General features: G+C 42.1%; 1 protein-coding gene across 4 annotated transcripts in view; it reads left to right on the forward strand.

Annotated features, from left to right (window-relative positions):
• The window catches only part of LOC133411656 (uncharacterized), a 181,242-nt gene that overhangs the window by 140,468 nt on the left and 26,744 nt on the right, over positions 1–14,030 (forward strand). For all 4 annotated transcript variants that reach the window (XM_061694256.1, XM_061694260.1, XM_061694257.1 and 1 more), the window contains one exon: positions 62–243. In XM_061694256.1, coding sequence (XP_061550240.1) covers positions 62–243 — 182 coding nt within the window. The remainder of the gene's footprint in view (positions 1–61; positions 244–14,030) is intronic.

Here is a 14,030-nt window from a genome sequence, read left to right on the forward strand (position 1 = left end):
CTAATGACATTGTTAAGGCACACCTTCCCTAATTATATTCCTTTATTCACATCTGCCTCAGGTATGTGGTCCTTCTCGGTATCCGAGCTGGCCATCCCAGGTGCTGAAATAGGACGTATCTCAGCAAGCGACGCTGATCTCGGTGACAACGCCAAGTTGGACTATACGATCTTTGAGGGGGAGACTGGCGATACGTTCAACATCACAGGAGTAGACCAAGAAGCCGTCATCATACTAAACAAGGTGAGGCAAGGTTGACAGGCTATACATTTAAAGAAGTGTCCATAAGGATTTTTGTCGTACTGTATATACCTGTTTCATTCCAGTCTCTAATTCCTCTGCTAAATAGAAATTAAGGTGGTTTTTATGGTCAAAACTCTTCATATAGCGAGATCATAATAATGTCTGAAACCTGCTACTACAGTATGTTGTGGACATGAGAGTGAACATGTTTTGTTCCAAACCTTTCCGCAATAGGTGAAAATCTCTGATATAGAGACAATATTAAAACAAAACATGTTCTAATAGTTTTAAGTCCCATACACATTTAAACATATTACAACTTTTCTTAAGCATATTAAAACCTACTTTTTAAACACATTGTACATGAACTGTATTTGAACAAAAAAAACAACTAATTGCAAATATAAAATGTACAGAAAATACAGTAGCCTATGTTTTGTAGTGTGTCCGTACATACATGAAAATACATCGGCGAGTCTGCGTGTGAGTTTCTGGGCATGTGCTGTGGCCGACAGCAGCTCCTGTGTGATTGAGCTTATTGCTTTTTCTGTGTTTTACTGCTCTCCTGGCTTTCAATAAACAGCTGAAAAGTGCATCAGCTGTGGTGATGTGTGCTTAGGGTCATTGTCTTTTTGGAAGGTGAACCTTTGGCCCAGTCTGAGGTTCTGAGCACTCTGGAGAAGGTTTTTGTCCAGGATGTCTCTGTACTCGGCCGCATTCATCTTTCCTTCGATTGCAACCAGTCGTCCTGTCCCTGCAGCTGAAAAACACCCCCACAGCATGATGCTGCCTCCACTATGCTTCACTGTTGGGACTGTATTGGACAGGTGATGAGCAGTGCCTGGTTTTCTCCACACATGCCACTTAGAATAAAGGCCAACAATTTCTATCTTGGTCTCATCAGACCAGAGAATCTTATTTCTCACCATCTTGGAGTCCTTCAGGTGTTCATATGTCTTGCACTGAGGAGAGGCTTCCGTCGGGCCACTCTGCCATAAACCCCGACTGGTGGAGGGCTGCAGTGATGGTTGACTTTCTATAACTTTCTCCCATTTCCCGACTGCATCTCTGGAGCTCAGCCAAAGTGATCTTTAGGTTCTTCTTTACCTCTCTCACCAAGGCTCTTCTCCCGCAATTGCTCAGTTTGGCCGGACGGCCAGTTCTAGGAAGGGTTCTTGTCGTCGTCTTGTCGTGCCAAATCTTCCATTTCAGGATTATGGAGGCTACTGTGCTCTTAGGAACCTTAAGTGCAGCAGAATCTGTTTTGTAATCTTGGCAAGATCTGTGCCTTACCACAATTCTGTCTCTGAGCTCTTCAGGCAGTTCCTTTGACATCATGATTCTCATTTGCTCAGACATGCACTGTGAGCTGTAAGGTCTTATATAGACACGTGTGTGGCTTTTCTACTCAAAGTCCAATCAGTATAATCAAACAGAGCCGGACTCCAATGAAGGTGTAGAACCATTTTAAGGATGATGGGAAGAAATGGACAGCACCCGAGTTCAATATATGAGTGTCACAGCAAAGGGTCTGAATACTTATGGCTTTGTGATATATCAGTTTTTCTTTTTTAATAAATCAGCATAAATTTCAACAATTATGTTTTTTTTCTGTCAATATGGGGTGATGTGTGTACATTGAGGGGAAAAAATAACTTAAATGATTTCAACAAATATAACAAAGAGTGAAAAGTTTAAGGGGGTCTGAACACTTTTCGTACGCACTGTAAATTGTTTCCACCTCACACAAAGTTGTAAGAATCTGAATGAATAAATATACACTATAGCAGTGTGGCTACAAAGCAATTTTTGTAAAATTCTCAATACTGTAGGCCATTTCATGCCAGATACAGTAATAAGTCATAACTATTGAGACAAAATAATTCCAAATAGGGTAGAAATATGTTATGACAAGTTACAGCTGCCTTTCAGCCGGAGTTTCCATTTGGAGCAATTATATATGCAGAACGAAAAATGAAAATCAGCCATTTCATATTTCCCCTAAAGTTGAATGCTAGATTATGACAATTTTGAACAGTCATTCGCAAAGATGGCCTGTCAACCCCCTATAATCACATCCTCATGAAGATGTGTAGACACAGTGGTGTGATGAGTGTAGACACCTGCTCATTACCATTAGGGCTTATTTAAATACATACTACACATCCGTCTCTGGACAGATTGTTAGGCCATCATCAGTACATGTATCATATGAACTGAATGGTGAAGGATGGATGCAAATGACTCGAAAGGAATCAAAACTCAAAAGGTGTAGGACTTGTGACTTGACTCTGGACTTGCATGTCTCGACTTGAGACTTGACTCGGACTTGAGGGCAAAGACTGGAGACTTACTTGTGACTTGGAAAGCAATTACTTGTTTCCACCCCTGGTGTGAACCACAGCAGAACAATAGTTAGACAATCTAGAGATTTGACTACAAGCGTTCTTATTTGTGGACGGAGGGCACCTGGACAGAAAAGGGCCTGGAAGGACAGGATGTGGGAGATGAGGAAGACATTGCTGATGATGAGTGGTGTAGTGGAAGGCTTTTATAGTGTCTAATCACCTGTAAGAACCTGTGAGTTGATATTTTACTGCAACCTGTGTTGTTGTTAGTTGTCCCAGGACAAGCAATTCAAGCCTATACCGTGTCTATGGAACTAATTAGTGAATAAACACCATATCACATGCACGTTAGTTAACTGGTGTACAGAGTTGCTGTGCCGGTACACCAAGGAAAGGTGGTCCACCCTCAAGGAGGGGGAAAGCCAGCGAGCCCATCCTGTGGGGGAACCAGTCAGGTTGACGCCACCCAATCCCAAGGTCCCTAGGGCGGTCCCCCAGCCCAACCGAAGCGCCACAATCAATCCCTAAGGGAAGGGGCAAAGGGACCGGACCACCAAGCCTCACGCCCAATTTTTTGACATATATTGACAAATAGCCTCACGCCCAATTTTTTGGGCGTGAGGCTATTTGTCAATATATGTCTTTTTATTGAGATTTCAATGAGATACGTTTTTACAAACACAAGAAATTTTAAGTTATTTGAATATATATAGAAAGTGCATCCATAATATTACAACCCCAATTCTAATGAAGTTGGAACATTGTGTTAAACATAAATAAAAACAGAATATAATAACTTGCAAATCATGTTCAACCTATATGTAATTGAATACACTACAAAGACAAGATATTTAATGTTCAAACTGATTAACTTGATTGTTTTTAGCAAATAACCATTAACTTAGAATTTTATGGCTGCAACACGTTCCCAAAAAGCTCAGACAGGGTTTACCACCTTTTCTTTTAACAACATTCAATAAACATTTGGGAACTGAGGACACTAATTGTTGAAGCTTTGTAGGTGGAATTATTTCCTATCCTTGCTTGATGTACAGCTTCAGCTGTTCAACAGTCCGGGGTCTCCGTTGCCGTATTTTACGCTTCATAATGCGCCACACATTTTCAATGGGAGACAGGTCTGGACTGCAGGCAGGCCAGTCTGTTACCCGCACTCTTTTACTACGAAGCCACGCTGTTGTAACACGTGCAGAATGTGGTTTGGCATTGTCTTGCTGAAATAAGCAGGGGTGTCCATGAAAAAGACGTTGCTTGGATGGCAGCATATGTTTCTCCAAAACCTGTATGTACCTTTCAGCATTAGTGGTGCCTTCACAGATGTGTAAGTTACCCATACCATAGGCTCCAACACAGCACCATACCATCAGAGATGCTAGCTTTTGAGCTTTGCGTCCATAACAGTCCGGATGGTTCTTGTCCTCTTTGGCCCGGAGGACACGACGTCCACAATTTCCAAAAACAATTTGAAATGTGGACTCGTCGGACCACAGAACACTTTTTCACTTTGCATCAGTCCATCTTGGATGAGCTCGGACCCAGAGAAGCCGGCGGCGTTTCTCGGTGTTGTTGATAAATAGCTTTTGCTTTGCATAGTAGAGTTTCAAGTTGCACTTACGGATGTAGCGCCGAACTGTATTTACTGACATTGGTTTTCTGATTTACTGATATTGGTTTTCTGAAGTGTTGCTGAGCCCATGTGGTGATATATTTTTGATGCAGTGCCGCCTGAGGGATAGAAGGTCACGGGCATTCCAATGTTGGTTTCCGGCCTTGCCGCTTACATGCAGTGATTTCTCCAGATTCTCTGAACATTTTGATGATGATATGGACCGTAGATTATCCTTAAATTCCTTGCAATTGTACGTTGAGGAACATTGTCCTTAAACTGTTCGACTATTTTCTCACGTACTTGTTCACAAAGAGATGAACCTCGCCCCATCTTTGCTTGTGAATGACTGAGCAATTCAGGGAAGCTCCTTTTATACCCAATCATGGCACCCACCTGTTGCCAATTATCCTGTTAACCCGTGGGATGTTCCAAACAGGTATTTGATGAGCATTCCTCAACGTTCTCAGTCTTTTTTTCCACCTGTCCCAGCTTTTTTGGAACATATTGCAGCTATAAAATTCTAAATTAATGATTATTTGCTAAAAACAATAAAGTTTATCACTTTGAACATTAAATATCTTGTCTTTGTAGTGTATTCAATTAAATATAGGTTGAACATGATTTGCAAATCATTGTATTCTGTTTTTATTTATGTTTAACACAATGTTCCAACTTCATTGGGATTGGGGTTGTAAGTCCATGTGATATTCTTTTAATATGGCTCGGCTCAGTTCAGTAGGATTCATGAAAAACAATCCAAATTCAGAGGTAGTTTTGCAGAACAGGATTGTTTTCCACAAATCTCCTTTGAAGTGAAGCAGAGCGTTAGGGAGAGGGCGGATACAGTAAGATATGCTGGAAGAAAGAATTGAAAGTTAGGCTCAGAAACTGATGAGAAAGTAAAGGGATGAATAAAAGTAGAGAACATGAGAGGGCTGAGGGAGGGGAGCTAAAATGAGTTCTGGTGAAGCAGTGACAGGACGGAGTGGCGTAACAAGCAGGTATGAGTTAGATAAAACTACAGAGAGATGTGGTAAGGCAGAAGGCAAAAGGTGCACATAAACATGGCCAAATGACTTACGAGCGAAGAGGAATTACCACAGGCTGATAGAAATGTTCTTGCGGACAAAAATTACCCTCACAACGAGGTAGGTTTGACAGCAGCAAGCGACAAAAGAGCGGTTGAATGTCTGTAACAGTACATTCATAGTTCGACATTTCATACGAACCGATAAAGATTGCAAATAGTAAAAAAAAAAAAAAAGTTACCCCAAAAGCAACTGGTGAGCAAGGAACCTAGATTAAACAAAGTCAATGGTGAAATATTCGAAAAAATCAAAGGCTCCCTGTGAATAGATACTTCCAAAGCAAGGTGGAAGAAGTATTGAATTTAAAGATATGCTGCTCGGCACCAGAGTCAAAAGAATGGACAATTGAAATCCCTGTACTGTATTATGTTTTTGTACAAGAGCTGAGGAACCATAGATGGAAGGATGGAAGATGGATGTAATGATGAGTCCATGAAGGCAAAAGTCTGATCTAAAATCATTTTCGGGTATTTTCAAGTCAAGACAAGTTTATTTGTATAACGCTTAATCACAAAATAGTCTCTAAGGGCTTCACAGGCCCACAGTTGGCAATGATTGAAGACATCCCCTAATCTAAACCCCCAATCGGGCAAGGAAAAACTCAAAACCCATTTGGGGAAAAAAGAAACCTTGAGAAGGGACTGCAGATGGGGGGCGTTCTCACTTCCAGGATGACCAGGTTGCAATTGATGTTGAGTGGACAACATTTATCACACAGCCTGGTGCGGTAACAGTGTTCATTAAGATGGCATAAGAGTCCATTTAAAGAGAAAAAGTATCTGCAGGGTAGACTCCTTCGGTGGTCAGTGCAGAACCCGGACCGCAGCACCCTCAACGTCATCTAGCCCTCTCTCCGAGCAAGAGACGAGGTGGGAGGAGATAGGACAATTGGCAGTAAAACAGGCCTACATGTACTTTAACAAAATGGCAAAGCGTAGAAATAAGTATTAAATCGAGATTTAAGCATTTCTACTGCGGTAGCGCCGGCCCAATCCCCACATGTTGCCAGATCTCGTCCCATCTCAGAAGCTAAGCAGGGTTGGTCATGGTTAGTACTTGAATGTAGTACTTGTACTTGAAAAAAAAAAACTATAGATTATAGAAACCGCAATTGCGGCCGAATGTGCCTCATTGCATTGAGAGCTCTAACTAACTGAGGTAGTAGCTCTTATATCTGCGGGTAGGGCATTCCTGAGTACTGGAGCCCAAATAGAAAATGCTTGAGAGCCTGCGGACCTCTTTCGGGATAGGTTTCGGGACGGAACATACGGAACAACTAAGGCCGTGAGATAAGAGTGCGCTAACCCGTGGAATATTTTAATTAATATTTTGTTATTTTTAGTAACAGGACCTTAAAACCGCATCTCAATTGCACTGGAAGCCAATGCAAGTTGGTCAGAAGCCAAACACAATGGGCACTCAAGCAAACATCGGCTGCAGCAGCAGCAGCGTGAAGCGGGCGACTTCTGAGGTTTGGGATCATTTTGGATTCCCCTGTAAATCCGTAACACAGAAACGGACAAAAGACACTCCAACCACAATCGGTTATTCCAACACGAAAACACACCGGAAGTCGCCGTCCCGGAAATGTACACGGAATTAAAACAGTCCAAGTCAGCTGGATAGGCTCCAGCTCACCTGTGACCCTAATGAGGACAAGCACTATATACAATGAATGGATGACTGGATGGATGATTCCAAATGCAAATGCACATAAAACTTGACAATACAGTTTATGACCCTGCATAGCATTCACATTCCAAGTTTCAAGTTTATCAGATAAGTTTATTTTTACCGTTTTAAAAAAGAATTTTGGGAGAAGTAATTTTATTGTTGTTATTTTTATGTCATCGGCAAGTTGATTCTCCCCATCTCATCTAATCTGAATAGCTACTCATCAGTTTAAAAAAACAAAAAACAAATGTAAACAGAAAGTGAAGACATAACGTCCTCGGTATAGATATTAATTATGTGTCTGTGTTTATTTAAGTTATGCCAATGATGCGGTGTACGGTCCGAGTCAATTTGTGCAGTCAGGAGGCTGAAGTATGGTGGAGAATTAGATGAGCTGTGTGCCTCCAACCCTCCAGAGAAGAAAAGACTTCCAAGCGGAACAATTTGTGTTGCCACAAAGTTGGCCTTGACCCCTGCGAGTCACCTCGCCGCTGTGGGCTGAATCTCTTTAACAGCCGATCGAAGATTGCACACACACAGAGTGGCGAGCTACACAAGCACTGATAAACCACAGGGAGACACGTACACAGTCACATAATATGACACACTTGACCTTGCTGCTCTCTCTATTTAAACTATGAGAAGGATATGAGGTGAGATTGGGGGCTTAAGGACGGATGGAAGGATGCTGCGTGATATTTGTTTGTCATACGTCAGTACGACGATAGCAGATGGCAGGTGGTTGAGAGACTTGGATTGGATGTTAAAGCAGATTAAGAGAGGAGGAGTTGATGGAAGGAGTTAAAATGAGGAAGAGTAAAATAAGAGTGCAGGCAGATGAAAATGAGGGAGAGATGCATGCGGGCAGCCAGAGGAGGACAGCATGGTGAAGACATGGAAAGGCGAGGGGCATGGAAAAGAAGGCAGGTTATTAAAATCCTGTAAATCTAGCTGCCGGCTAAAGCTGCCTGCTGCTTATCACTGCTTATTTACTTCCTGTCCCACAGAAAAATCCAGCAACAAAAAAACATGTATCTCTCCTCCTATTGCCCTCCTCACCCTCTCCTGCCATCATCGGCCATGGTCTCTATGCATTTCGTGACTCTGCCCTCTTTGACCGATGTGCCCACAGCCGTCACAAATGCTTGAGACACACGAGTTTAAACGCCAGCAGATGCAAACTCACAGAGAAATCTTACCTACCCCTTCTTCCCTTGCTCCCTTGCTCCACTGCCTCAGCCGCACAGCGTTTTGTGTCTACAGGCCATGTTAGACAGTGAGGATTGGTTGTCTGTGACTAAGCCTTATTCACATTCACACATACACGCACGCACGCGCACGCACACACACCGTGTAGGACAAATAAACCATCCATCCATCCATTTTCTGAGCCGCTTCTCCTCACTAGGGTCGCGGGCATGCTGGAGCCTATCCCAGCTATCATCGGGCAGGAGGCGGGGTACACCCTGAACTGGTTGCCAGCCAATCGCAGGGCACATACAAACAAACAACCATTCGCACGCACAGTCACACCTACGGGCAATTTAGAGTCTTCAATTAATGCATGTTTTTGAGATGTGGGAGGCAACCGGAGTGCCCGGAGAAAACCCACGCAGGCACGGGGAGAACATGCAAACTCCACACAGGCTGGGTCCTCAGAACTGTGAGGCTGACGCTCTAACCAGTCGCCCACCGTGCCGCCACAAATAAACCAGACATTTCTAATTCATTCCTTATTTCTAGATTCGTCTAATTTCTTTTCTGAATTCATCTGCTTTTCTCTTTAATCAGGGAGCATGCCTGCACCCCATTCATTTACTAAAAATGATGTACATATTGCACCTAATTGAGTTTTGATGGAACGCATAAACAAGGCCAAAGTATAAGTGGAAGGTAATAGGAGAATTAGCAGACTTCAGTAGTGCCTGAGGGAAATATGTAGTGGGTGGGCTCAGACTAGTGGTTGGTGTACTAATTGAGGAACCTTTTAAAAAATCAAAATCCACAAGGGTTGAGAAGAACGCGATCTCACACATTTCTAAAGAATTCCAGATTTGACCCTGGTGGATTACAACGGCCTGAGGCATCAAAATCACATCAACAATCCCAATGTTGTGCAATTGAGACTTATTCTGAAAATGATCATTTTGTGTAGTTGTAAATCGATCAAAATGCTCCTTTTTCCACCACACGTTAGCTACCAGGCTCACGACGGCTCTACTCTCTATTGATGCATTGATGATGTATAAAAAGATTAATTCAGCTTGTAATTGCTCACTAATGAACAAAATGGTAAAACATTGAGTGCTTATACTAAAAAATGAAAGAGTCCGCATTAAAGCACTTCATGATGCTGGATGGTCTCTAACACGTAACGTAACACACTCTCAACTTCTATTGAGCAAAAGCATTCGTTTTACATGAGAATTCTTTTAAAGAACACCACCAAAAAAAAAATGTCACACAAACTATGAATACTGAAATAATGACGATCTCGTCTCAATTTACTCACAAATGTAATTACTCAGTGTGAAATCTGGGCCTGTTTAATTGAACACGAAGCTGATACACTCACAGGAAGCCACGACAAATTATGTCATATGAATGGGACAGATAGATACAGGCAGCTTGGTACAATGCCAAATATAGGTCTCTGAAATTGCCAATTAAAACGTTTTACATCAAGGCGTTACTTTATATTAGATTATAAAATGCCGCAATAGTCCTCAAGTAAGAAAGATTGCAGCATGTGGGTGTACATAGCGGATATAAAATTTGCACTTCCCTGTTCAAATGGCAGGTTTTTGTGACATAAAAAAAATCAAACCAAGATGAATCAGTCAAAACGTTTTGCACCATTTCCACCATTTAACATGTACAATTTATTTGAAATAAAAAAGAATCTCCTTGCAAGGCGAAGTTAAAATAAATATGTGCTTTGTTGTCACATATTATAGCACAAGCTAAGGTCAGAAGAGAGCTTCCACAGCATCAGAGGGATATTATTGTTCAAAGGTAACAGTCAGGAGAAGGGGAAAGAATTTCCAAGGCATTAGATATTCATGGAACACAGTTAAGACAGTCAACATCAAGTGGAAAAAGAATACAGTCTGTCAGAGCAGGGACATCACCAAGAACTGTACGTCCCACTAAAGTCAATGGAAAGACAAGAAGAAAACAGGTCAGGGAGGCTTGCCAGGAGCCCGACAGCAACATTAAAGGAGCTGCAGGAATTTCTGGCAAGTAATGGCCGGTAAGTACATGTGACAACAGCCTCCCGTATTCTTTATATGTCTGGGGGATGGGGTAGGGTGGCAAAACGGAAGCCTTCTATTACAAAGAAAAACATCCAAGCATAGCTGCAGTTTGAAAAAAAAAGATGCACTTGAAGTCTCCCAAATGTGTTACGGTGTGACTAAACCATAAGTGAACGTTTTTGCAATACTGTAATTCCAAAAGGTGTGTTTGGTGTTAACACAGCCATGCTCATCACCAAAACAACACCATACCTACAGTGACAAATTTGGAAGGTTTTTGCATCGAAGAATGGGCAAATATTGCCACAACAAGATGTTATACAATAATAGACTCCTACCCAAAAAGAATGAATGCTGTTATGTAAGCCAATTGTGCTGCGACAAAGTATTAGTTTGAGGGTAATTATGTATCCACGTTATTGTCTGTATATTTTTGTATTGTTCCCTTTAAAAGATTTTTTCAATTGAGTTGTACAGATTATAGGTCACATTAATGCTTTGAAAATACTTATCTTGGTCAGATTTTCGATCGCAAAGACCTAGCATTTGAACAGGGGTGTGAAGACTTTTTACATCCACTTTATGTCAATCAGTTGAAATAATTACATATATCAGCATCATCCTTATTCAGGAGCTTCTCATTTGAGGTGCGTCCCATTTGATCAGCTGCAAGCTGTGTAAGCCTAGTATTTATGCACCTCCAGAATCTCGCCACATACCTGAGGGATAAGCAAGCTTGTGCATGTGTCAGTTTGCGGTTTTTATTTCCATATGCTCACGTTTAAAACGACTGGCTAATCCTCGGTCACACGCCAGCAGCAAGCCCAGGATTATTTGTGTTTGTTTTCTCAGGAGGAGAGATTGTGTTAATATCCTCAGAGGAAGAAAGTGATGGAGGGAAAGAGAGAGCGAGTGAGTCTTGGTCAGAAGTTGAAAAATGGGAGGCTCGCTGAATTTGAGAGTAAAAGAAGAGAGATACACAAGACAAGAGACCATGAGAGAGGAAGAGGAAAGACAGCAGAGGGAGAACAAAGTCAAAAGGGAGATTAAGAAGAAGCTTTGTTCCCTCAACTCTTGGAGTGATGCTGGTTGGCAGAAACGTCCAAAGCACTTGTCATCAGACAAATGTGATGCACGATTTTGATTTAGAATGTACAGAAAAAAAAAGAAAGACCAAGGACAGCAGGACACACGCACAAGAAGTAAAGTTTTGTGTGGGGCACAGTCTCTCTGGTCAGCACAAGGCGAGGACGGTGTTCAAATGATCATTGAGTTTTTAGTACATCATCAATTACAGTACAGACAGTGAGGCTGGAGAACCACCTTGTAATATCAAGAATAGCCCGGCAAGTCTTGTGCATCGACTGTACAACGTGAGCTAAACAAAGACACGCACACTGTAAAATGTGCATGTTTGCCTCTGGGTCAGCTTGTTTGAGGAGGTGTGCATCACGTTTCATTACTGCTGTAAGTAGGTTAGCTAATTAATTTGTCCTAATTGTGAGAGCCATTTAAATGGAAATTACACAGTATGATCAAACTCGACGTTACAGAATGCTGATTGTTTAAAAGAAATGACAGTATCGTTACTTACAGCACACCATGGCAATCCCCAGACACCAAAGATCAGAACCATTATTTGCTAAGACTCCCTTCACTCATCTCTTTAGCAGATAAAATGCATGCCTTTATTGGGATTGTGTCTGGAGATTTACGTGGGCAGGTTAATTTTTATCGTTATAAAGATTTCCAAATCAGTTTATTTGCATCTCTCTTTAACAGACAACGTGTATCAATGTTCTGTTTGCGTATGCCATATTGTTATCAACAAAGATTATTGAGCCTGTCCCAGGAGAAGCCATAAAAGCCCAAGCCATGCTATAGGCCTACTGAGTTGTGCAGATGGGCTTATGTTTGGATTCATTACAAAATCCTACCTTTCCCAACGCTATAGCCATTCTAGCCCTTTGGTAAGGGTTCATCTTTGTCTCGTCAGTCCATAAAACCATCTCATAAATTTTGATGCTCGTCACTGTACTTTTGGGGCAAACTCCAGCCTGGCCTTTCTATTCCTCCTACTGATCTCCTGGTGTACTCAGTGTACTTTTTGTCATGGAATATTCTGCGATACTTTCTCTCTTGCCCTTTGGAGGTTGTTGCTGATATCACGAGCAAAATACTTGATTTGGTGGTTTTGGTGTGCAGCAGTTCTCTAGAATCTATCAGAGAGAATAACATTGAGGTTCTGTCCAGGAATGGGATGAGTCTGGGACTATCTATACCCAATTCTTAGTTACTGGAGTACTCATGAAGGAAGGGGCTGATTTTTGCTCTCTGCCATCCCGACTATCCCATACAGACGGTTTTTCTCCTTCTTTGTAGCAGCACCAAACCAGACTGACTATGACTATCGAACCAATTTAGTTGCTGGTTTGTAGAAAAGAGACAACAGCTCCTGTGCTATGATGTGTTTACTTAGTAGCCACAAAGCACATCCTCAACTGGACATTTGTGAGGAGGACGTTCATAAGAGATTGTAGTCCCCAGGAAACAAAGGTCTCAATTGCTGACACAAGGCAGTTGTAACCGCCACAGATTTGAGCGTGTTTGACTCCAGCATTAACTGCTTTCGCGCCCGTTCATAAGCCAACTCGTCACTGTCTTAGATGACACAGATGACTGTTCTTCCGGAACTTGAGAGTCAGTTTGAGTTGTTTGTGTAGAAAGAGGACACATCCTTGGGGGGACCGCGGTGCTGATAGTATCGGGACCCCACAGATTTTAGATTTTTGGGAGGTCAGATTTGGTGTTGTTTCTAATTAATTCACATTCATTTCGATTTTACAGCAGTAATTCTTTATAAATTAGGGTCATATGAAATAAAAAATTTTAAATCTGGGTCAATATTGGGTAATCCCTGGTATAGGTAGGGTTATTATGATATGACCGGGCGGCACGGAGGTCCAACTGGTTAGAGCGTCAGCCTCACAGTCCTGAGGACCCGGGTTCAATCCCCGGCCCCGACTGTGTGGAGTTTGCATGTTCTCCCCGTGCCTGCGTGGGTTTTCTCCGGGCACTCCGGTTTCCTCCCACATCCCAAAAACATGCATAAATTGGATACTCTAAATTGCCCGTAGGTGTGACTGTGAGTGTGAATGGTTGTTTGTTTGTTTGTATGTGCCCTGCGATTGGCTGGCAACCAGTTCAGGGTGTACCCCGCCTCCTGCCCAGTGACAGCTGGGATAGGCTCCAGCACGCCCGCGACCCTAGTGAGGAGAAGCGGCTCAGAAAATGGATGGATGGATGATATGACCGCAGAAACATGCTCTGCCTTGACATGAATAGACTCTATACATGTAGAAATTCAGTGTAAGGTGGCATGTTAGCTTCAGCTTGGCATGTAAACGCGTAGCGACAACATGGGAAACGTGTTAAAACTCAAAACCGAGTTGTCGCTGAACATAGCTCACTGTTCACTCTCACGTGTGCTCACTGCAGTGCTGACTGTAAGAGTAGCTTCTCGTCTTTGACAGTATATAGCTCTGATGCCATTTCGACCTCAAAAAGTACTTGCACCAAACTATTGAATATACCTATTACAAAACCCCAAGTTATTTGTCAGTCAGATGGCATCCCAGTAACATATTGATATATTATATATACATATTGGACTGGTCGCCAATCAATTACGGAGAGGATCTCCAATCACCTAACTGTGAAGAAGATGTGCTAACCACACAATATAATATAATAATTTAATAATGGCTAGTAAGCTATTATTAGTGGGAATCCT

The sequence above is a fragment of the Phycodurus eques genome, chromosome 13 (assembly GCF_024500275.1).
Source record: "Phycodurus eques isolate BA_2022a chromosome 13, UOR_Pequ_1.1, whole genome shotgun sequence".
Classification (NCBI taxonomy): Eukaryota; Metazoa; Chordata; class Actinopteri; order Syngnathiformes; family Syngnathidae; genus Phycodurus; species Phycodurus eques.